Source organism: Zootoca vivipara, chromosome 2 (genome assembly GCF_963506605.1).
Source record: "Zootoca vivipara chromosome 2, rZooViv1.1, whole genome shotgun sequence".
NCBI lineage: Eukaryota > Metazoa > Chordata > Lepidosauria > Squamata > Lacertidae > Zootoca > Zootoca vivipara.
Window position 1 is genome coordinate 109,452,599 of NC_083277.1, and position 23,957 is coordinate 109,476,555.

The following is a 23,957-nucleotide window of genomic DNA, read 5'->3' on the forward strand; positions in this document are numbered from 1 at the left end:
GTTCTGTGTAGAGTCCTTTTTTATAATCTGTTCAAAATCCTGCCCAGCGGACTGCTCCCCAATATTTATTATGAATTGGGCCTCATATTTATAATCTTCTGTTCAGTTTAGCAAAGTGTGATTGTTTGTTTGTTTAAAAAAATTAAAGTCTCAATAATGACTTTACAAAGTATTGGTCTGGGGGGGGGATACTTAGGAATTCCATTTCCCCGTAAATGAATAAATATGCCTCATGTAGCAATTGACATAAGAGGTTGTCATCGGGCTAGCATACAGAGTGTCAGAATTATACTCTGCAAAGTGGGAGGATAATTCAATCATATGACAATTGCCCTCCCTACCCAAACACCTGCTCTGTGAAATGGTAAAGTCCCAAATGACCTTGCACTCATGGTACTGTGGTTGTGAAATGCTAATATCCCAGCTTGTGGATCACATTAAGTGACTGTGCTCTTATTTCTCCTCCTTCTTCTTGTCCTTCTCCTTCTCCTTCTCCCTCCCCTGTACCTTCTGTAGCCAATTTTTACACATTACCTGGGTTTCTTGATCCTTTGTTGTGCGGTAACAGCACTGACGCAGGGTAAGTTCTCAATTCAGATTATCTCTGTCTCTCTCAATTTGACAAACTACTTTTGAAAGAGAAAAAAAGTCAATAGGCATGGATTACACTCCAAAAGTACTTAAACAAATTCATTTGAAAAGCAATTGGATTACCTGGTACCTTGTACAACCATAAGTCTTCCTGAATATTTAACTTTTTTTTAATGGAGACGCCTACTGTATCTTACTTAAAGCATACATTAAGCAGAAATGCAGATGTGCACAGAGCCTATACATGATACAGGACTGGGACCCTACCTTCTTTTTTCACCCAAAGTCCAGTTAAGACCCACACATTGGACTTCAGTGTTGGAACAGGGAACGACACGTGTTAGGCCCGATCCAAATTGTTTTAACCGCCCCAACTCAGGCAAAATGGTATAATTATTCCTACATATATTGATTTTAGCTGGGGTACCCATATTAAAATGTGAGGATGTATTACAAGCTTGACGGAGGGGGTGTCTACAGTCCTAATTTCCCACCATGTGAGCATATCTGCATTGATAGATCAATGCTGATACCAGGAGTGGCTCAACCTGTAGGGCAGAGCTGCAGCAATAACCAACAGAAAGGAAGATGCACCGGCAGAGCCAGTCCTGACTGATGTATCCATTCCTGTGCATCTTAAGCTGCAATATTCCACATATGAACCACACTGGTTGAATGCCTTGCTGTATGGTTGTTTGCTGGAGAATATACAGGTTAACACTTGCAGAACAATTATGCAGTATTTATGCAGAGGCAAGTGCAATAATAACTGCTTCTATTGTGAACTCTTGATTTTTGCTGTGGAAGCTGCCAGTTCAATTCAAGTTCGTGTTTTGTTTTAGCATTCCAGAAATTCACATTTGTGTGCTACATTAGTGTACTTGCCTATTAATTGCACAGACGGGACTGTATATGGGTGAATGAATCACTCTTGTAATAAAATTATCCCATGGATGTAAAGAAAATCCATGAAGTCATACAGAAAGTCTACTCTTCCATCACACATTTGTTTTACTTAATACAGTAGTACCTCTACTTACAAATAACTCTACTTACGAATTTTTCTACTTACAAATGGAGCTCCGTCTGCCATCTTGGATGCAGTTTAGATAGGATTTTTTCTACTTACAAATTTTTAGATAGGGTTGCTTTGACTTACGAATTTTTTCTCCCAATGCATTCCTATGGGATTCGACCTACAAATTTTTTCAACTTAGAAATGTGTGTTCGGAACGCATTAAATTCGTACGTAGAGGTACCACTGTATGGGATTTCTGAAATGCCCTTCACTGTAAGGTTTCCAGTGCAAGTTCCAACTACAATATACATTTAACGTCAGGTAAAAGAGTTTAAAATTAGCGCTAATACGCCCAGGAACCTCACCAAAATGCTGGAGAGGGTCACCTCCACAGGCACATACCTCCACATGTGGTGGGAATGCCCCCAAATCCAACTATTCTGGACAACAGCCATACGAGAAATATGTAAAATAACTCAGCAAGTATTAGAAATCACCCCAGAATTGGCCCTACTAAACATCTTCCAAGACAATAATGTCCACTCACATCACAAAGAACTCATAACCCACCTACTCTCAGCAGCCAGAAACATCACAACCAGACACTGGAGAGACCTGTCAGGAGTAAGCAGGGACCAATGTTACCAAATAGTATGGGAAACAGCCTTACTAGAAAAATTAACCAATAAACTGAAACTGACACTGGGACAAATACCTTCACCCCGGTATGGCTCCCCTTTATCACACAGCCGAACAAGATGACAAGAATCCACCAACAGTATATGAATCATTACAGCTAACCTGACTCAAAAACACCCGTCCACCCCACTCACACTTGAAAACAAAGTTCACCACAGCCAATCACAAACAAGCAAACACACCCTAGGCCAACCCCAACTTCTCTCGCCACTAAAGGGACACAAGCGAATAGCGACGCTGACACAAAACCCCACACATGTAACCCTAATGTCTCAACAAATGAAACTGGCCTGCAGAAAATGTAACTTGAAAATAGAGACACTGCACATACTTTTCTAAACCAAGAAATCTTTAATAACACACACACACACACACATCCCCCCCAAAAAGATGGAAGGTAAAAGAGTTTAAATGAGAAACTTTTACAATTCAAGTAAGGAACCAACACAATACAGTAGTAACATCAGGCTTGCTGAAAGCAGACTGTTGAATTGGGGGCAGCGAAAGCATTCACGGTGAGTCTTCCTCTTTCTGGTCTAATAGCTCCTACCATGCCAACTAGCTTAAATTTCTTCCATCTTGTCTGCAGCCAATGCCCCGAGGGCTTTACATGCATGAAAGCAGGGAGGAATCCAAACTATGGCTACACCAGCTTTGATACCTTCAGTTGGGCTTTCCTGGCCTTATTTCGCCTCATGACTCAGGATTTCTGGGAAAACTTGTATCAGTTAGTAAGTATGACATCTCCTATCCTTTACCTATGTGTGATGAGTCTCCTTCAGCCTGCACCAGGGGCCACCTAGCGGTCTGCAAAAATAACGAAAGGCGCAGTTGTATGTAATTATGCTTGTGAAAAATGACAAACATTTTCTGGCATCAAATGAATTCGCATCAAAACAGCAGCTGTGATTCAGCTGAGTACAAACCATTCATTGCACTGGCTCAGCTTGAATGTAACACTGAGCCAAACTATGGCTCAACACAAGTATGCAGGCCTCCCAGAGAGGAGACTGCTGCAGCTCTGCTTCTCCAGTCCCGCTGCTGGGAGCTAAACCATGGCTTGCATGTCATCCGAATCTGGGTTTGTGGTTTGTCACCTTCGTACAAACCACAAGCTGTAAGCCAAGAACAAATCTTGGTTACAGCTTGTGGGGTGTCTGGAGCCAGGCAAACCACGAGCCTAGGTTCAGATGACACACTGAGCCAAACATGGCAGTAGCAGAACAGAAGGAGCAGCAAAGCAACCGTGTTCTCTTCTTCAGGAGACTGCAAGTTTGTGTGTGCCATGACTAAACAAAGAATACCAACACACATAGGGAATGCAGAATCATCTACACCAGCCCAACCCAATTGTCAGGATGCTGTCAGCAGTTCCCAGCTAGTTGCCCAGGAAAGTATAAAGACAAGGAAATTTTCTTACCATCCTTTTTTATTTCAATCTTTACTGAGATTGGCTATAGATCCCAGCCTCTTGGATAATGGCATCGTCCCAAGTGAATCTCCACCCCCCCCCATCTCTCCCACTTCCTCATTCGTTACTTCTAGGGGTGCTGCAACAGGCCCTCTGTATTTCAGCTCTTTGCTGAAAGGCTCACTGGGTTCTGGGAGATGGAGGGTCTGGGATGCTTTTTAATGACAACGTGTCAGCCAGGTGTTGTTCTGGTTCTGCCTCCTCCTCTCCCATTATTTCCCAACTTTCCCCTTCATCTGCCTCTGAGCTGCAACCTCCCTCAACCCCCCTGTTGTAAATCTATTCTGTCTTCCTCTTCCTCCTCCCTAGAAGGGTCAGGTTGGGGAGGCAGTCTCCAGCATTCCTCCTCTGCCCAGTCCCTGACACCAATATGCTATAGCAGGGGCATCCAACCAGTAGATCCCCAGCTGATCCTGGTAGATCACGGGATCCTTATTGTGTACAAAAAGTTATGGGGGGAAAGCTAAAAAACTCTGTGCAATCCTCCTCAAAAATGCTCAACAACTCTGGGCAATCCACCCACCCCATGCATGTTCCTTCTCCCTCCAGTGACAATGGGTAGAGCACTGCCAGTTTTTTTATGCTGGGAGTATCACAGTCTCTTGGGAGTTGGATATGCCTGCGCTATAGCTTTGTATATTCCCTTTGTCCCATGCTGATGGATAGAAAACATATGCATGGTCCCCACCCCCACCCAGCCCACAAAAGGGCAAATAAGTGGAAGGGGAGGGACTGTAGGTATAGCAGCAGGGTTTTCAGGGAAGGGATGCAGTGTTGAAATAGCCGATCTTAGAATTTTTTGCACCCAAAGCTAAAATGGTTAAAATAATACCTTCCTGTTGTTGGAACATGTGGGTTATTGTTGTTGTTGTTTTTTAAAAAAATGACACACAGATGGAGAAAGGAGGCAGGAAACTGATATTCCCTCTGTACACAGGGGCTGCTTTGCATTGCTTTGTTGTAAGTTTGGAATCATAAACCAGCCACCCCATATTTTGCAGGGCTTTTGGGGGGGTAATTTTTACATTTTCAGAGAGTGGCGGGGCAGGGGGGAAGGCTTACCATTTTGAGAAGATGCAGCAGAGGTTTCCAGTGATTTCCCTTTAACTGGCCAAAGGGAACAGCCATCTTTCCTCCCCTTCCCTCAGGCCCGTGGGAATAATGCTACGTCGTAAGGTAAAGAGTCAGCATAGTTTAGTGGTTAGAGCGTTGGACTAGGAGTTGGAACACCAGGGTCGGCGGTTCGAATCCCCGTGACAGAGTGAGCTCCCGTTGCTCTGTCCCAGCTTCTGCTAACCTAGCAGTTTGAAATCACACCAATGCAAGTAGATAAATAGCTACCACTATGGCAGGAAGGTAAACTGCATTTCGGTGTGCTCTGGTTTCGACGTGCTTTCGAACTGCTAGGTGCGCAGGAGCAGGGACCGAACAACGGGAGCTCACCCCGTCACGGGGATTCGAACCGCTGACCTTCTGATCGGCAAGCCCTAGGCTCTGTGGTTTAACCCACAGCGCCACCCATGTACTTTAATTCAAATCACCCTTTGCTTGGTAAAAGGTTCTCTCAACACCCCCTGGGTATCCGCTTGCCTTATGGAGTTCCCAGAAATGGGTTCCCAGCACCTCAGGTGGTCTTCTAATAACTAACATGCCACAAACAAATCTTAGGTTCAGCGACCAAAATAGGAAACCTCACAATGACCTCTTTTTCTTCACAGACTTTGCGAGCAGCGGGAAAAACCTACATGATCTTTTTCGTCCTGGTTATTTTCGTTGGGTCGTTCTACCTGGTAAACTTGATTTTGGCTGTGGTGGCCATGGCCTATGAAGAACAAAACCAGGCGACACTGGAAGAGGCAGAGCAGAAGGAGGCAGAATTCAAGGCCATGTTGGAACAGCTGAAAAAGCAACAGGAGGAAGCTCAGGTTATTCCCTAACGTGCCCCACCATACACACACACACACACTATATATAAAAATAAAAATGCACTAGCATTACTTGTGCGTTCTCATTTTATAGAGAGCACAGGCTAATTTAATCCTAATAATAAACACAACATCCAATCTGTGTTCCATTACCTTGGAAATTGGAGAGTTTGCTGTTCTCTCCATAGCTAGAGTCTAATTAATTACAGTGTTTAGAGGCTGGAAGGAATTCATGCAAGGTGCTACAATTTGGTTATCTTGGCTCTTCCTACTACTCCCCCACCCCCACTGCAGGCTGCAGCCATGGCCACTTCAGCAGGGACAGTCTCAGAAGATGCTGTGGAAGAGGATGGCGGAGGAAGGATGTCCCAGAGCTCTTCCGAGATCTCCAAGCTCAGCTCTAAGAGCGCCAAGGAGAGGCGGAACAGGAGGAAGAAGCGGAAGCAAAAGGAGCTGTCGGAAGGAGAAGAGAAGGGAGATGTTGAGAAGGTGTTTAAGTCAGAGTCGGAAGATGGCATGAGGAGGAAGGTCTTCCGCTTGCCAGACAACAGGTTGGGGCGGAAACTTTCCATCATGAACCAGGTAAAGTGTGCAGGCCCTGCAAGTGAAAACTTTGTGTTGGGTGGAATGTGTCAGAGGAATGGCTGGACTGGAGTCTTTTCCCACCTTCCCTGATAGCACTATTTTCCTTCTTTTAGTTTTTCCTCATGCTATATTGTGGCCATATATATACATTAGCATTTGGCACAATATCTCCTAGCTGTCTCTGCGCCATAAAGATGCCCACCAGCCTTCATGCCTACCCCTCACTAAGGGGGTGCAGTTGGAATGATGTAATTCAAAATGCCAGGAAGACAGGTTTTTTGATAAAGTGGAATGGAAGCAATGCCATATTCCACATCATTTGTACTGCCTCTGCTTAAACTGAGCACCAGTCCCTCCAAAATACAGAAATCACTGGGTTATATCCAGCTTTAGTCATACTCAGAGTAGACCCACTGAAATGGGTCATGGACATGGCTAATTTTGTTTGCATCTGTCTGTCTTGGGAGACAATGGAGGAGTGCACCTTTAAGCATAAGGTCAAACATTGCTCTGCTAATTCTAATGGGTTTACTCTGAGCAAAACTCAGTTGGCTATTGCCCATTACCTTCCATTGAAAAGACTTTGATTGCAAACTATCAAATTCATTCCAGATCAATTTTGGTACAATCAGTTGCCTGACTGACCACGTCATTGCATCTCTTTGTGGACATTCTCTTTGTTTTCATGCTGTTGCTAAAAAGCAAATTGTGTTCTGGAGAGGTGTTCAGTTACTTTGTCTTGAGAAAGTAGTCAGTGCTCTAGAGAGTCCCTATTGCTCTATAAACAATCCATGAAGACCCCAAAGGGGACATGTTCAGAGCAGTTAGCTCCTATGGTGAGACTGAAAACTTGTTGAAAAGAGTTGGTTTAATGGAGGAGAGACACGCATAGGTCAAATCAAAACTATAGACATTTTCCACCAAAGAGTTTTATCTATCTAAATATGTACAGATACATATATGGCAGTTTGGGTTTCTCTTGGCGATCCAAGGGGTAAATGAGAACCACGAAGCAGTAGAGGATGACATGTGCTATTAAATTCATATATTAATTTAAACTAATCAGCTGATTCCTTGGCTACCAGCCTCTAGCGTTTTCATGATGGAGAATTTGCCACCCCCCTTTTTTCCCCTTCGTCCAATTGTGCGGTAAATTCTATGTTTTCGCCTGTTGCTGGTGCTTTATAGCTTCCTGTCCACGTTTCTCTTCCATCTTCCTGCTTGCTCTCTCCTTCCAGTCGCTGCTCAGCATCCCAGGATCCCCCTACCTCTCCCGGCACAACAGCAAAAGCAGCATCTTCAGCTTCAAGAGAGGTTTCCGTGACCCGGGTTCAGAAAATGAATTTGCTGATGACGAGCACAGCACAGTGGAGGAGAGCGAGGGCCGGAGGGATTCCCTCTTCATACCCATCCGGGGCCACGAGAGGAAAAGCAGCTACAGCGGTTACAGCGGCTACAGCCAGGGGAGCAGATCGTCCCGCATCTTTCCCAGCATCCGCCGGAACATGAAGCGGAACAGCACCGTGGACTGCAATGGCGTGGTCTCCCTGATTGGTGGCCCAACCTCCAACATACCCAGCGGACGGCTTCTGCCTGAGGTGAAAATAGATAAGGCAGCTACTGATGACAGCGTAAGGAAGTCAATGAGTAGATAGTCTAGGCATGGAGGCCCACCCTTCTCTCTGCTTTCCTGTATGCCGCCAAAATGGATCCTTGACGGAATGAAACTTGGTTTGTCTAGCCAACAGATGTTATAGTCTGAACCCTTATCCCAGGCTCCTCTGCTTCTTAATCTTCACTTTCTTCACTTTCCCTTCTTTCCCAGATTAACCTACTCACATATTTCCTTCTCTTTTCTCTTCTGGCTTCTAAGAAAAAATGGCTTGGAAAAAATTATGTATCTTCTTGAGGAATGAGAAGTGATCAAGTACCCTGTTTGTTAAATCAAATCCCTCAGAAGTTTCAAAATGTGCAGGAACATCTGGGCGTGAATGGGCTAGATCAGAAATTTTTTAATCCCACTCATACAATTAGGATTACTTTTGTATAAATCTTGCTCGGTGTATTAATATCCTATCAGTTTACTTCCTTTTTATTTTGGACATCTCAGTCCGTATTTTAGAAACGAGATGATGAAGGCAAGTTCTAGTGTAAAAAGAAGTTACAAAAAAAAACACAACCCAAATCATTTAGGAATTCCTAGGGCAGTGAGAAACAAGACTTTCTCCACGCAGTCAGAGACCTGTGACTGAGCTGCACCATTTCAGAGACTTCAGATCACTGAATACTCCTTAACTACCAAAAAACAAACCATAGATGTCAAAGAGACTGTAGTTTTCTCCATGGGGCATAGTTGTTTGTGTGGAGTGACAGGCCTTGAGGTGAATTTCCCCATATATGAATAGCTGGAACAGGAGCTGGGGCGAGGCTTGGTTTTTCCTACAGGACCAATCAAAATCCTCCTGCACCCCCATCTTGCACCCTCCCCATTTTTAATCTGAACTGATACAGCCCAGGTTCAGGTTTACTCGATCAGTTAGAACTATGCCAGAGAATGAAGGCAAACGAAAGGTACAGGGTCACCTGTAAGCCAAAACCATTGCCACCAATTCTAAACAAACTTGCTCCCATTATGGCCAAAGAAAGTTGCTCCAGAGTGAGTGTTATTTATGAATAGCATCACCATCTTTGGCCAAAGTGCACATGGGAAGCCTTATTCCTGTGTCCTTAAATTCCAAGCTTTTTTTTCCTTTAAAAAACAAAACACCTCTTTGTCTAGGTTCTTGCAAACTAAATGAAACTACTCCTTCCCAGTCCTTTTCCCCCTCCTTAAGAATGTTTGAAACCCTCCCTAGTTACTTTCAGCTTCAATTACTACCACTTTCTCTAGTTAGCATGCTAGTCTACTGTGCTCTTTCCAAACTTGGTTCTCTAACAGCATGGAAATGTTACAGATTGTTAACTTTAGCATGACGCATGCATGGAAGGGCACCTAAGATACATGTCTGTATTGTGTGATGCCTGTCATCAAATAGTTCTTTGGGACAGTGGCTATAATGTGTTGTTAAACAATAGAAACACCTAATCTTCATCATCACATCTGAGAGACCACATGAGCCATGCAGGCTTTTCAAAGAGTAAATATTTTATTTCAAAACAAAATTTTAAAAATCCTTCCTGTAGCACCTTAGAGACTAAGTTTGTCATAGGTGTGAGCTTTCTGAAGAAGTGTGCATGCACACGAAAGCTCATACCTATGACAAACTTAGTTGGTCTCTAAGGTGCTACTGGAAGGATTTTTTTATTTTGTTTTGACTACGTCAAACCAACACGGCTACCTACCTGTAACTATTTTATTTCAAACCTCTATATGCAGCAAATGCTGAGTTAGTTGTGCTTGATTGAAGCAAACAGCATTTGTCGTTCCATAGATCTGTGCCTGCTCCCATTTACAAAGAAGCATAGAAGGGAGTAGATTCTCAGTTATTTATGTTTACTAGTCATGATTAAATAGCCAATTGGAAAGTCAGCTTTAGACAAACCATTTTAAAGGATTAGCTAGTGCTGTTTTTGGACAATCAAGGTAGGCACAGAATACATGTTCTTCAAACTTTTTCATTTAATGTGATTTCCAGGGACTCCAGATTTAACTGGAATAGCAGCAGAACTTGAAGAATTCAGAGAGTAGATGAACATATCCAATAAAGAGCTTATAAAATATTATGCAGGGTGTCTCTATCCAGTGCACTAATGTGAAATCAGCTTTCTGCAGCTAGTTTCATCTAAGTTCCTTTTACACCAGAATTCCACCCACTGCAATAGTTTTTGAAATGCACTTCAGAATATCCCTGACTTTAAAAAGTTTGGGGTTAAGTAGAATAGATCTCATTTTTATAACAGCAAAACCTTTCTTCACCTTAAGAAGGGGAGGCCAGTGAGGTTATTATTAGCTGGCAAAACCACCATCTTCCACATATATAAAGATTTGACAGAGGCTTGGAAAACAAATTCTGCCTTTGCAGCTGAGAGCCCATCACATTTCCCTGCGCAGACATGAAAGAGGCTGTACTAATGGGATGTTAATGGATTTTGCAGGGAACCACTGAGGTGGAGATTAAAAAGAAAGCTACTGGGTCACTCTTGGTATCAATGGACCAGCTGAATGCATCCTTTGGAAGGAAGGACCGAACCAACAGTATTATGACAGTAATCACAAATACCCTTGTAGAAGGTATGTGTGTTAGAAAGTTGTGGTCCTGTGCCCACTAGCTCAAGGGATTACCCACTTCAGAAGTTAGTATTCATATTTCGTTTTCCCATGCTTTATTTTTAAAAACCACCTTACATTTTTGTTGTTGTTCTTAAGATTGCATAAACCCTACTTTTCAAACTCTGCATGCTGCCCTGAGCTCCTTGGAGGAAGGGCAGGATTAAAATGTAACATACTCTTGATTTAAGATACAGAATTTTTTCTTTATTCCACTCCACCCCCAAATATTAATTTTCCACTCCACCCCCAAATATTAATTTTATGGATTCTTAGATTAATTTTTCACGCATAGCTTGTTTTCCTGTCTCATTGCAGATGTCCTGATTCCTTTTGTTTGTGAAATGTGACCACCTCTTAAACCTAAAACGTAGCAGCCTAGCAAGGCCCAACAAATCGAGAATGACTTAAACCTTGCATAAAATTTCATTGGGCGTGTCTTCATTAATCTGTTAAACTTGCCCACCTTCTTGTTTTGTTGTAGAACTAGAAGAATCCCAAAGAAAATGCCCTCCCTGCTGGTACAAATTTGCCAACATCTTCCTTATTTGGGAGTGCCACCCATACTGGATGAAGCTGAAAGAAATTGTCAACTTGATTGTCTTCGACCCCTTTGTGGATTTAGCCATTACGATCTGTATTGTTTTGAATACTCTGTTCATGGCAATGGAACACCATCCCATGACCCCAGCGTTTGAGCATGTCTTGGCTGTAGGGAACCTGGTAAGCGTGAAAATGTTCCCAATGCGTATCAAAATAGTATGGGAAACAGCCTTATTAGAAAAGCTAGTCAATGAACTGAAACGGACACGGGGACAAATAGTAGAAGAAGCCTTCATCCCGATATGGTTCCCTTTTATCACATACACAGCCCAACAAAACAACAACAAGAATCCCCCGACAGCATACGAATCAATCTGGCTAACCTGATTCAAAAATACACACACTCACACACAAAACCAAATCTCACTACAGCCAACCAAAGACAACCAACCACACCCTAGGCCACCCTTAACCTCACTCACCACCGAGGAAATACAATGAGCAAATAGTAAGAGAACCCACACAAGTGACACTGACACAAAACCCCACATATGCACTAAGTAGAAGAATAGAAGCATTGCCCCCAACCCCACCCCACTCACCGTTCCCCCTCTCTTTTCTTCCTAACCTAACACTGTATGTAACACTAATGTCTCACAACAAATGAAACTGATCTGTAGAAAACACAACTTGAAAAAAGAGACAACACACCTTGGCTAACTGATTACTCTAGTCAAACAGGGACTTGAATTATTGCCAGCTACTTTTGAATATCAGGATAGACTTAGAAAGGCCTACTTATAAATATTTAAATAAATAAAATAAGGCAACTGTTGCTGCCCACAAGTATCTAGAGTTTTGGGGCTCTAGCTGGTGCCACTGCCAGTTTGGGAATTGAGATAATTCAGTGAAATGCTAAGAAAAAGTTGCAGTGGGGCAAAAATTCTGAAAGAAGAAGAAGAAGAAGAAGAAGAAGAAGAAGAAGAAGAAGAAGAAGAAGAAGAAGAAGAAGAAGAAGAAGAAGAAGAAGAAGAAGAAGAAGAAGAAGACTGTCTCTTCATCCAAATTGTTGGTATACTGTGGTCTGTTTATTCATTAATACACTTTTTTTAAGGCAAAAAGTATTGTCAAGTTCAGGTCAGGGAGAGCTTTGAACATTCTGATCCTTTTTTCCCTTTTATAGGTTTTCACTGGAATTTTCACAGCTGAGATGTTCCTAAAGCTCATAGCAATGGACCCCTACTATTATTTCCAAGAAGGGTGGAACATTTTTGATGGATTTATTGTCTCTCTCAGTTTGCTGGAACTGATGCTGGCAGATGTGGAAGGGCTTTCGGTGTTGCGATCTTTCCGATTGGTACTATTTGCTTATTTTACTCCACTTTTTACAGTTTCCTGTCTTTCAACTCATTTCACCCGATATAACTTTAAAAATAAGGTTATATATCAGAACCCACAGTAAAGTTCCATGGGAGGAATAATTTCCAAATCCTTACTGGCCAGTATTACAAATGAAGACTTGTTCCGTGTCCAAGAGTTGGTTTCTATCCCCTTTCAATTGCCACTTATTCTGCCTAAAATTGCCTCTAAATAGCTAGAATTTGAAGGCTAGTTGCTGCAAGCAATGACTGCAGAGGTTACATGCAGACCTTAGCAACAAAGCAATACAAAAAGGAAGCAGTTGATATCCCAAATACACTCTCAGCATATGGTTTTCTTAAAAAATGGCAGTGAGGATTAGCAGTAGGATCCTATTGGGTTGGAGTGTGGAAGTGATTGTGGCAGGTGAACTGCCCAATGCAGAGCACAATCGGGCTTGCACATCTTATGTAGTCACTTCCAAGAACACGCAGGGTTCTTGCCACTGTTTCTGCCTTGATCAGGAGGACATGAAGGGACTGTCTGTTTGAAAAGTGGGCATTGGGTAGTAGAGTAGTAGAGCTTGTGCTCTGCATGCAAAAGATCTCCAGTTCAATGTCCCTGGCTTCTCCCGGCAGGGCTGGGATGCATCCCTGCCCCCTGAAACGTTTGGAAAGCTGCTGCTAGTCACTATAGACAATATTGTACAAGGATGCTCTAAGTCAGCTAGTGGCAATCTGCCGATCCTGACTTCCCAGCTAATATCTATAGATTGACAGCTCTGCCTCTAGAAATCTCCCATTCAGTGTTTAGTTCATGATCAGTGTTTCTTTTATTTTATATATAATTAATTTTTATTAAATTTCAGAAATTTTAACAAATTAACTTCAACTTCAATACATATTTCCCTTGATGGTTTGACTTCCCACCCTTACCTCCATGATGTTTTTATTCCCTCCCTTTTTTTCTGCTGCATTATATAGCATATGTATCTCTCATACTTATTTCCTCTATTACAACTGTTGTCGTCTCCCTTCTGCTGCTTAAATTTTGAATCCTGATCACGACTTCATTTGGCTATAATACTTCCTCAAATAATCCCAATGGGGTTTCCACTCCTCAATAAAAGTTTGTCACTTTGATCTCTTACTCTTGCTATGCATTTTGCCATTTCCACATATTCCATTAGTTTTAAGAGCCACTCTTCCTTGACTGGAACTTTTCCTTCCTTCCTTCCTTCCTTCCTTCCTTCCTTCCTTCCTTCCTTCCTTCCTTTCTTCCTTCCTTCCTTCCTTCCTTCCTTCCTTCCTTCCTTCCTTCCTTCCTTCCTTCCATTTCTTGCATAGAGGATTCTGGCTGCTGCTGTTATATACATAAATAGTTTAATCATCTTCTTTGGGATGTCCATCCCTATTATCCCTAGATGGAAAGCTTCAGGTTTTTGAGGAGTAACCACTTTTAACATTTTCTTCATTTCATTATGCATCATTACCCAAAAACCCTGAGCTTTTTTGCAGTTCCACCACATATGCAAAATAACCCTTCAGTATGTTGTGATCAATATCTCTTTTTAAATCTGGGTTCCCATTGGCAGGACTGTTGCTTTATTAATCATAAATCTATTTTATCTATATTTCCCTTTCTTTTTTACATCTTCAAGTTGAGGGTCTTCAAGCTGGCAAAATCCTGGCCAACCCTGAACATGTTGATTAAAATCATTGGCAACTCGGTGGGTGCCTTAGGAAACCTGACCTTGGTGCTGGCCATCATTGTTTTCATCTTCGCCGTGGTGGGGATGCAGCTTTTCGGCAAGAGCTACAAGGAATGTGTCTGCAAGATCAACCCCGACTGTGAGCTTCCACGATGGCACATGCACGACTTCTTCCACTCTTTCCTTATCGTCTTCCGTGTGCTGTGTGGGGAGTGGATTGAAACCATGTGGGACTGTATGGAAGTGGCAGGACAGGGCATGTGCCTTATTGTCTTCATGATGGTGATGGTCATTGGAAATCTGGTGGTCAGTAAATATCTATCTGTGGTTGCTTTTGAGTGGGAAGTGGATGGCTGTCTTGTAATGGGCTGGGACAAGAACTCACTGTTTCTATTCTGTGGCAGGCTCTGCAGCTAATATTCCCTATTTGCTTACCGTAGATGTTTTAAAGACCAATGCTAAGAGTTACCGCACATTCAGGAAACATTCAGGATTAAGAATAATGACTGCAGCACAAATGCAGCATTATTATTATTATTATTATTATTATTATTATTATTATTATTATTATTATCCACTCCATATGCTCTGCAATTTCAAATAATGGCATGCAATCTAACAGAGATGACACAAAAGGGAAAAGGAAGATAATAAGCAAATTGTTGTACTGATTATTACATAATGATTGTAATTGTTTATAATGCAAATTGCTTGGAGGTTTTTACAATTAAGTGGTATACACATTCCATAAATAAATAGCTAAACAGGTGGCATTAATGGCTGTGGAGGGAAATGGTTCTGGGATGGGAGGAGCCAACTGGGATGGGAGGAGCCAACAGAGCAAGGCCCACTGCCACCGCCTCTTCCTCTGCTGGTACCAAGTAGAATGATGCACTTTGAGGAAGATATTGCCAATTCACTGGCTAGAAGGAGTCTTGTCTTATTTATCTGCTTCTGCAGGTGTTGAACCTGTTCTTGGCCTTGTTGCTGAGCTCTTTCAGTGCAGACAACCTTGCAGCGACAGATGATGACGGCGAGATGAACAATTTGCAGATCTCTGTCATCCGGATCAAGAAAGGCATTGCCTGGGCCAAGATCAGAATGCACGAGTTTGTGCAGACCCACTTCAAGCAGCCGGAGGCGGATGAAGTGAAGCCACTGGATGAGCTGTATGACAAGAAGATGAACTGCATCGCCAACCACACTGGTGCTGACATCAACCGGGAGATCGATTACCAGAAGAACGGCAATGGCACCACCAGTGGCATTGGCAGCAGCGTGGAAAAGTACATAATTGATGAAGACCACATGTCTTTCATCAACAACCCTAACCTCACCGTCCGTGTCCCCATAGCTGTGGGTGAGTCTGACTTTGAGAACCTGAACACAGAAGATTTCAGCAGTGACACCGATCCCGATGGTAGCAAAGAGGTATGGAGCCATGCTTACTCATAGGCCGCACCCTCATGCCTTTGTTTTGGGTGGCCCATTGCATTGCAAGAGAGAAGCAAATTTGGCCTTCTGGCCAGAGCACGAGGCTTTGCAGCCAGCAAATTTCTCGGTCCAAATAAAGTAGGTCCTCTTTACTTCATTTGGCAAGATGAAAACAAAGGTGGCACAGACTTTTCATGGGCCATATGTATGACTAAGTCATTCATAATAAGAGCATACAAAGAACCCTTTTGTATCAGCCCAAAGGTTCATCATGTGTCATGCAATGGAGAACCAGATTGGATAGGGATAAATCTCTTTCTTTCTAGTTCTGTATCACTTCCTCATGTGTTCATAGGCTTTCTACATAGGAGCAGAATGCTAGGCCCTCTGTGTTGTGTGCTTGGCTTAACACCACAATAGGTCTGCCTAAGTTTCTCCACTTTTAAAAAGGGGGAAATATCTTCCTGGGCAGTGCCAGATTTACGTGTAAGCTAAACAAGCTATAGCTTAGGGCCCCACTCTATTGGGGCCCCCCCAAAAAAAATTAAAGAAAAAAAACCTGGATGTATATTTCCAAAATATAAGATAAAAAACAAATAAAATAAAACCTGCATACAGCAACAGTGTTCTGTGTTGTGTAGGCTCCTATGATGTACATATTTTGTTATGTGCAAATGGCTTTGGATACCTATTAGGTCCACAAATTACCATATAGCATATATTCAACACAAAATACAGTGACAGTTTATTGTTGACAAAGGACAGCTGGACATATAAAGGGCCCCATTACCTTCAGTAGCTTAGGGCCTCATCAAACCTAAATCCGGCCCTGTTCCTGGGAGATATTTGCTGCTTCCAATTGTTTCCTTCTTTACGTCTATTTCAAAATTCTTAAAGGATGTACCATATTAAGATGGGCCGATATTCAGCAGGGGTTAGACTGGGAAAGAGTTTTGTTCTTATTTTATTTCTTTCCTGTGTGCATGTTGGCATGAAGTTAGCGTTTTTTAAAAAAATGGAGCTCTTCATTTCTCCCGGCTCATAATATATGTGTTTGTTATGTTCTTTCCCATTGTTCAAGAAACTGGATGATACGAGTTCGTCGGAGGGCAGTACCATTGATATAAAGCCAGAGGCAGAAGAGGTCCCTGTGGAAGTACCAGAAGAATACCTGGATCCTGACGCATGTTTCACAGAAGGTGATTTTGAACACAGTGGGGCAGAATGGACCTTTTAACAATATGGCGTCCACTCAGGGCATGTTACCTCAAGACACGTCTGCAGAGGAGCCTCCCTTGGTAGGGCTGGCTTAAGGTTTGAGGGGGCCTTCAGCAAAGTGCCCTCTAAGACCTCTGCTGTTTAGTCAGCCACTGTGAAATATGCTCTTAATTGCTCAGTGCCCTTATTTGGCATCACTCTGGGACATTCTGGGAAATATAAATGGCAACTCACAGATCCAGCAGAGTTAAGAAGCTTCTAGGATTAAGCAGAGCCCCTGTGCCTAATTACACTTTTTTTTACATTCAAAAACAAGTTAAACATTTCCTGAAGTTAATAATAATAATAATAATAATAATAATAATAATAATAATAATAAGTTTATTATTTATACCCCGTCCATTTGCTGGGTTTCCAGAATATTAAAAACACAATACAGCATCAAACATTAAAAACTTCCCTAAGCAGGGCTGCCTTCAGATAGTTGTTTATTTCCTTGACATTGGATGGGAGGGCCTTCCACAGGGCGGGCGCCACCACTGAGAAGGCCCTCTGCCTGGTTCCCTGGGAACCGCCAGAAGGCCTTCAGAGCTGGACCTCAGTGTCTTAAGGAATTATAATGAAAATAACCATTATTAGATTTTCCAGCCAATCTCTTAAAAGTCTTGTTAAGAAATTTGAAGGGTACTGTTGGACCAGTTGATATGGAGTGGCCGATGCACGTTCTGACTGCAGCAAATTTCGCTGCAACCCTTTATTAGAGAATTAAATCTTCTGCAGGGTCTTAGGCTCTTAGTAGCTATGAAAAATTTAAGATATTATGCACATCTCAATTTAAAAATATTTTGTAGAGCAATGTCATTGATGATTATGACAGTGCTGGGGAAATAATCTATTCTGACCTTTTATTTTTTTGTAATGAAGCCAAATTAATTAATTATTTTTAATAAAAGAAATAAGCAAATGTTACGGCTCTCGGAAAACCTGTACTAATTTTACATTTGCAGGCTGTGTTCAGCGGTTCAAGTGCTGTGACGTCAGCATTGAAGAAGGGTGGGGCAAGTCTTGGTGGAACTTAAGAAAGACATGCTTTCTTATTGTGGAGCATAACTGGTTTGAGACGTTCATTATCTTCATGATCTTGCTAAGCAGTGGAGCCCTGGTGAGCAGAGTCATATTATATTGGGTCTTCTCTACATAATGCTCTTAGTGTCACTTGGGGGGTCAAACTAGAAAATATACAAAATGTGTAAAAAGCATTTCAAACAGCTGAGTGTGTGTTTGTTTTCAAAGTTAAAGAGCAGCTGTCAGGAGTGGGAAGGGATAGGGACCATTGAGGTTATCCCTGTGTCTTCATGCTGGGGAAGATTACCCGTCCCCAAAGCTGCTGCTCACCCAAGGATGGAAGTTTCTATTGCTGCATTTGCTCAATTTACAAACTCAGGAAATTCAGATGTTGCTCTTACAGTCACTTGGGCAGCACAATAGTTGAGATTGTCTACCATCCATAGGGACGTGGGTGGCGTTGTGGTCTAAACCACTGAGCCTCTTGGGCTTGCCGATCAGAAGGTTGGCAGTTTGAATCCTTGCAACGGAGTGAGCTCTTGTTGCTCTGTCTCGGCTCCTGCCAACCTAGCAGTTTGAAAGCACGCCAGTGCAAGTAGATAAATAGGTACCGCTGCGGCGGGAAGGTAAACAGTGTTTCCTTGCTCTCTGGTTTCTGTCACGGTGTTCCGTTGTGCCAGAAGCAGTTTAGTCCTGCTGGCCACATTACCCGGAAAGCTGTCTGTGGACAAACTCCGGCTCCCTCGGCCTAAAAGCAAGATGAGCGCCACAACCCCATAGTCGCCTTTGACTGGACTTAACCATCCAGGGGGCCTTTACCTTTACCTTTTACCTTACCATCCAGTGCTTCCCCCTCTTCTTCTATTGGGGGGGGGGCTTAGTGTTCATGAAGGGACCTATGGACTTTACCTTTGTGGTACCAGTGACAATCATGTTTTTGTAGCGGTCATGGTGTTGTTTTTTTCCACCACAATGTTCTCAAAGTAAACACAGCTACTAGAACTTAAAATGGTGACCACCCGGAGCTGGTATGGGTGTTTGCTTTTAACAGGGTGAAAATCAAGTGTAAGTATTGGGTGTTGGGTCTCCCTAAAGCTGCCTGAGAATGTTTTGTGCTGACGTCAGCTCTGGAGTCACTTACTGTGAGGGACAAGGGATACAGGGAAGTCCCTCCCATCTTAAGTTCCAGCCCATCCCCAAGCGCTGGAGAGAGTAAGGAGAGCTCTGCCTCCAGCGGAGAGTCAGGAAGTGGTGTCCGAGGCTCAGGCAAGGTTGTGGAGCCCATGCCTCAGGTGGGACAGGAAGTTGGACGCACGGGGGGAGGCCAATCCCCCCAACTCCCGAATTGCGACGCAAACGTAGGGGGAAGAGGTTGGGTCTGCCAAAGCTTTGGTGCTGGAAGAAAACGCGCCAATCGCCATTCGGAGGTTCTGACACCTCACCTTAAGGATGCATTTTTACCGCTCTGAACACTGTAAATAATCAGCACTTAATAAAAGCCTTAAAAGACCATGCTGGAGTCGTTACTCTAGAGTAGCCATATCAGGCCCTCTGACACTTACTATATTACTTGTGAAAACACCATAGGTGTCTTTGACAAGCACAGTGAGCGAGTGACTCCAGCAGATCTTTCGTTTATTTGGCATTGCCTCGGATACAATACTTAAAAAACACAAAGGAAATACTAACAACAACCAGTTTCTACACAACCAGAAAAGCATTGGAACCACTTCTGCATGGCCAGATCATACAGGGTAATATCTACTCGAAGGGCCAATGAAGTCCCAGCGAATTACCTGCACCTTTCCAATGCCGATATTGCTCCTCCCCAAGGATTGGGCAACACTTGCATGCGAAGAAAAAACCCTCCGTATAATCCAGCTGGTGTCCTTCCTAGAGATAGACAGAGATAGACTGGAAATGGCATTCCACCCACATGGAAGCAGCTTCTGTGCCTCTCCAACAATGCTTCAAGCGTTGGGAGATGTGTGATATCTGTAGACATGTGTGAACTGTACGTTCCATGAGAAGTCTGTGTGTCTCCCCCAAGTATTTGGACCCAGTTTTTTTATTTCTAGCTCACTCTGCTTCCAGGAAAAGAGTGTGATAATCCTTGTTGCCTTGTTACTCCTTAGGCCTTTGAGGACATTTACATAGAACAGAGAAAGACCATACGGACTGTCTTGGAGTATGCCGACAAAGTCTTCACTTACATCTTTATCCTCGAAATGTTGTTGAAGTGGTGTGCCTATGGATTCGTGAAGTTCTTCACTAATGCCTGGTGCTGGCTAGATTTCCTCATTGTAGCAGTAGGTATCATTTTGCTTCTTCCAATCCATGCATTAGTTGTTGCTGTTGTTTTTAGCAGGACTGGGGCATTCCTTTGCACAGATAAATGAGGCCCGGCAATACCGTTCCTGTAGCTTTCTAAATCTGGGCTCCAATAACGACGGGATGGAGGACCTATGCCCCCACCCACCCATTGTTGTTGGACTCCAGTTACCATCAGCCCCTGCCAGTTTGGCCCATGGTCAGGGATGATGGGAGTTGTAATCCAGCAAAAACTTAAGGGCCACAGTTTCTCCACTCCTGAACCAAGTGTTGAGAGTTCACCGATATGTGTATACATGTGTGAACAGGACCAATCCATCAAAATAGAATTGTTCTATGCTCTCTACTCCAGCGATTCAAATTGCACGGTTCCATACTTTCACTTTCAGGCCTGCTTTTTCATTGGAATTGGAATGTTGACTGAAACTGAGAAAAGGGCACAGAAACAGCAGACAAACAAAAATAGTTTTGCAAGAAAATCTGGCTGCTGGCGGCGGCGGCGGCTGTCCAAGAGATAATTGAATAACCTGTCAGAAAGATCCAACAATCGAAGTATTGGTGAATGGTGCAGTTGACAGAATATTTTGGGATCATCAGTACCCAGTAATGCTTCATTATTCGGGGGGGGGGGGATAAAATGCAGAAAATTGAAATCTAACCGATCTGATCAGTTTAACAAACCAAAGACCCAGAACAGGGAATATTGTTGTGCTTCACCCCAGAATACCCAATTTGAGCTTGGCGTTCCAATACTGATCAAGAATGAACCACATAATTGCACGTCTTCAATATTCCACCTTCCTCCAAAGCAAGGATTCTCTTTCAGTGTTACCGGAGGAGGTGTGAGTACATGCTAGATAAGCTCCCCCTGCGCCAAAGCTTCTCCATCTCTCCACCCACCTGCCTCAAGTATTGTAAGATGCTCAACTATGTGCCTCCCTCCATATTTTAATTGTACTGTGGGGGCAGGGAGGCAGTGGAGGAATGGTATCCTTTCTGCAGGGAATATTTCTTTCCCTCCCTTGTAAGAAGTGTCAAGCAACCCAAGTTTGCTTGACCTGCCCAGTCCACATTGAATGAGGCTGAGGGACAGAGCTTTCGTTAGGCTTACTTGGCGGGACAGCACCAAAAACTACCGTAGCAATTAATCTCTAAGTGTTCCATTAAGTTTGCAAATACCCACTGTATGAGTTGAGTGGGGAGTGCACCAGTCTTCAATTGCCCTGGGCCATGTCATTGTCTCCTTATCACAGCAGGTGGCACTGTGGTCTAAACCACAGAGCCTAGGGCTTGCCGATCAGAAGGTCGGCGGTTTGAATCCCCACAACAGGGTGAGCTGCTGTTGTTCAATCCCAGCTCCTGCCCACCTAGCAGTTCGAAAGCAAGTCAAAGTGTAAGTAGATAAATAGGTACCGCTCTGGCAGGAAGGTAAACAGCGTTTCTGTGCGCTGCTCTGGTTCACCAGAAGTGACTTAGTCATGCTGGCCACATGACCCGGAAGCTGTCTGCAGACAAACGCCAGCTCCTTCAGCCTATAGAGCAAGATTATTATTATTATTATTATTATTATTATTATTATTATTATTATTTATTTCTACCCTGCCCATGACTCCTGGGTGGCTTCCAACAAAACAGTAAAATACAATAATCTATTAAACATTAAAAGCTTCCCTAAACAGGGCTGACTTCAGATGTCTCCTATAAGTCGGTAGTTGTTGTTCTCTTTGACATCTGGTGGGAGGGCGTTCCACAGGGTGGGTGCCACTACTGAGAAGGTCCTCTGCCTGGTTCCCTGTAACTTGGCTTCTCGCAGCGAGGGAACTGCCAGAAGGCCCTCAGCGCTGGACCTCAGTGTCTGGGCAGAATGATGGGGGTGGAGACGCTCCTTCAGGTATACTGGACCAAGGCCATTTAGGGTGCCGCAAGATGAGCACCACAACCCCAGAGTCATCCGTGACTGGACCTAATGGTCAGGGGTACCTTTACCTTTACCTTTATGTCCTTGTCTCCTTTCCTCTGTCACAGTGTAAGCTTTGAGGAAGCTTAGTATCAAACGACAAGTTTAAATTAAATGTGCACCTGCATTAGTATGTCTGTGTCACATCACAATGCCTGATTTGGGTAGCAGCCGTGAAGTAGGGGCAGGGGTCCAGATTGGGACCAAAGCATCGGTGGAAGGCTTTTAAGCCCTTTCCCCCTTTTCCACAACCCCCCTCCTTCTCACTGCTATTTCTCTGGAAGGGAAGCTGTGATTGGCATCAATTGCAACTTCCCTCCTAGGAAAACAGCAGCTACCAGGGATGATTTTCCCCTCAGGGTTGCAGGGCTGCAGTACAAGGAAAACTGTTAACCCGCAGGACAGCACCATTCAACAACACAAAGACACAAGCAACTGCCCATATGTATTTAATATAACAATTAGTTTGGCTCTGTTTGTTGCTTGCAATGGATCGCAGGGGTCTCTGTGACCATACCCGGCAACCTCCATGGGCCAAGATTGCAAAATGTTCTTGTGAACTCATTCCCTCTCTTCATGGAAAAGAAGATCTGAAAGTGAGGTGATTTTTAAAAAAACAGCATATACCTTTTTCATGGACGCTACTGTTACGTGATTAGGAAGAAAGAAAATAAAACTTTTGGAGACAGCTACTGGTGTGCTCTGATCCATGGAGTCACGAAGAGTCGGACACGACTAAACGATTAAACAACAACAACTAAAATATTTTGATGATATTTGGCTAAAATGAAGTGAAGAGCCTTTTGGTCCTCCAGATGTTGCAGAACTACAACTCTCAACCTCCCTGGCCATTGGCAATGCTTTCAGAGACTGGTGGGAGTTATAGTTCAGAACAATCTGGTGAGCCAGAGGTCCCCCACTTTTGCTAATAGTATTATATTAAGATCTCTAAAATGGCTGCATTATTTCAAACCATGTGCAAATGGTATTTCTGAGGTTTGGAAAAAAGTTCTTCCATGAGTTCTTTTCTGATTCCTGAAGTTGTGGGATATATTTGTGCGTCTCTTTTTCTGAGCAATGATACGTTCTGTTCCTACTGTTCTGTTTTGTTTCGTTTGGAAAAATGTGATAACTTTTCAGTTCCATATCAGAATCCCAACCATTATGCATTTTTTCCTGAAATTATTATTCTGAATATTAACATTATAAGCCAATGTAAATGATCTGTTTGTTTTCTTGTTAGTTTACTGCTAGCATTCAAAATTTTAGAAGGAACTGTCTTGGATTTATTTAGTGCTATTTGTCTTTTCTTCTCCCAAAGTGTTTCCCCCCCCCCCAGTAATAAATGTTGACTGTCTGTTTTTATGTTGGGGAAAGTTTATATCTATAGCATGACTGCACTTCCCCCTTGCCATTCTTTGACTCAAAAGACAAGTGGAAAACTAAAATTCCTGTTAAAAGTCAAGCAGAGATTCTTTCCTTTAAACTAATTTCTCATTAAGAGAGTAAGTGTCCAGTACGTAGGGACAATTACTGTACTGTAAATCACTTGAGATGCCTCATAGGAAGCAATTCATCAATGTAATTATTAATAATAATAATTGCAATAATAATTTAATAAATGAAATCTGTATATACTAGTGCTGGAGGGGTTCTGGTTTTCTACCAGTATCTATTCAGGACTGGCTAAAACACGTTTTTTCAATAATTACAAAAATTATCCATTTCTAAAGCACTTTTACTTCTCATTTGTTTCAGCTAGAGAGAGTTAAACATATGTTTT

At 43.0% G+C, this 23,957-nt stretch overlaps 2 protein-coding genes across 2 annotated transcripts in view; both read left to right on the forward strand.

Moving 5' to 3' along the window:
* SCN8A (sodium voltage-gated channel alpha subunit 8) overlaps positions 1 to 23,957 on the forward strand; it is a 64,046-nt gene that overhangs the window by 21,426 nt on the left and 18,663 nt on the right. Inside the window, exons 7-19 of the mRNA XM_060272013.1 lie at positions 517 to 580; positions 2,898 to 3,039; positions 5,498 to 5,704; positions 5,999 to 6,286; positions 7,528 to 7,887; positions 10,385 to 10,520; positions 11,041 to 11,279; positions 12,283 to 12,456; positions 14,119 to 14,475; positions 15,130 to 15,600; positions 16,685 to 16,802; positions 17,829 to 17,983; positions 20,022 to 20,195. Of these exons, the coding sequence (XP_060127996.1) occupies positions 517 to 580; positions 2,898 to 3,039; positions 5,498 to 5,704; positions 5,999 to 6,286; positions 7,528 to 7,887; positions 10,385 to 10,520; positions 11,041 to 11,279; positions 12,283 to 12,456; positions 14,119 to 14,475; positions 15,130 to 15,600; positions 16,685 to 16,802; positions 17,829 to 17,983; positions 20,022 to 20,195 (2,885 nt within the window). The remainder of the gene's footprint in view (positions 1 to 516; positions 581 to 2,897; positions 3,040 to 5,497; positions 5,705 to 5,998; positions 6,287 to 7,527; positions 7,888 to 10,384; positions 10,521 to 11,040; positions 11,280 to 12,282; positions 12,457 to 14,118; positions 14,476 to 15,129; positions 15,601 to 16,684; positions 16,803 to 17,828; positions 17,984 to 20,021; positions 20,196 to 23,957) is intronic.
* The window catches only part of LOC118079554 (transmembrane protease serine 12-like), a 105,834-nt gene that overhangs the window by 5,964 nt on the left and 75,913 nt on the right, over positions 1 to 23,957 (forward strand). The gene's annotated exons all lie outside the window — the stretch shown is intronic.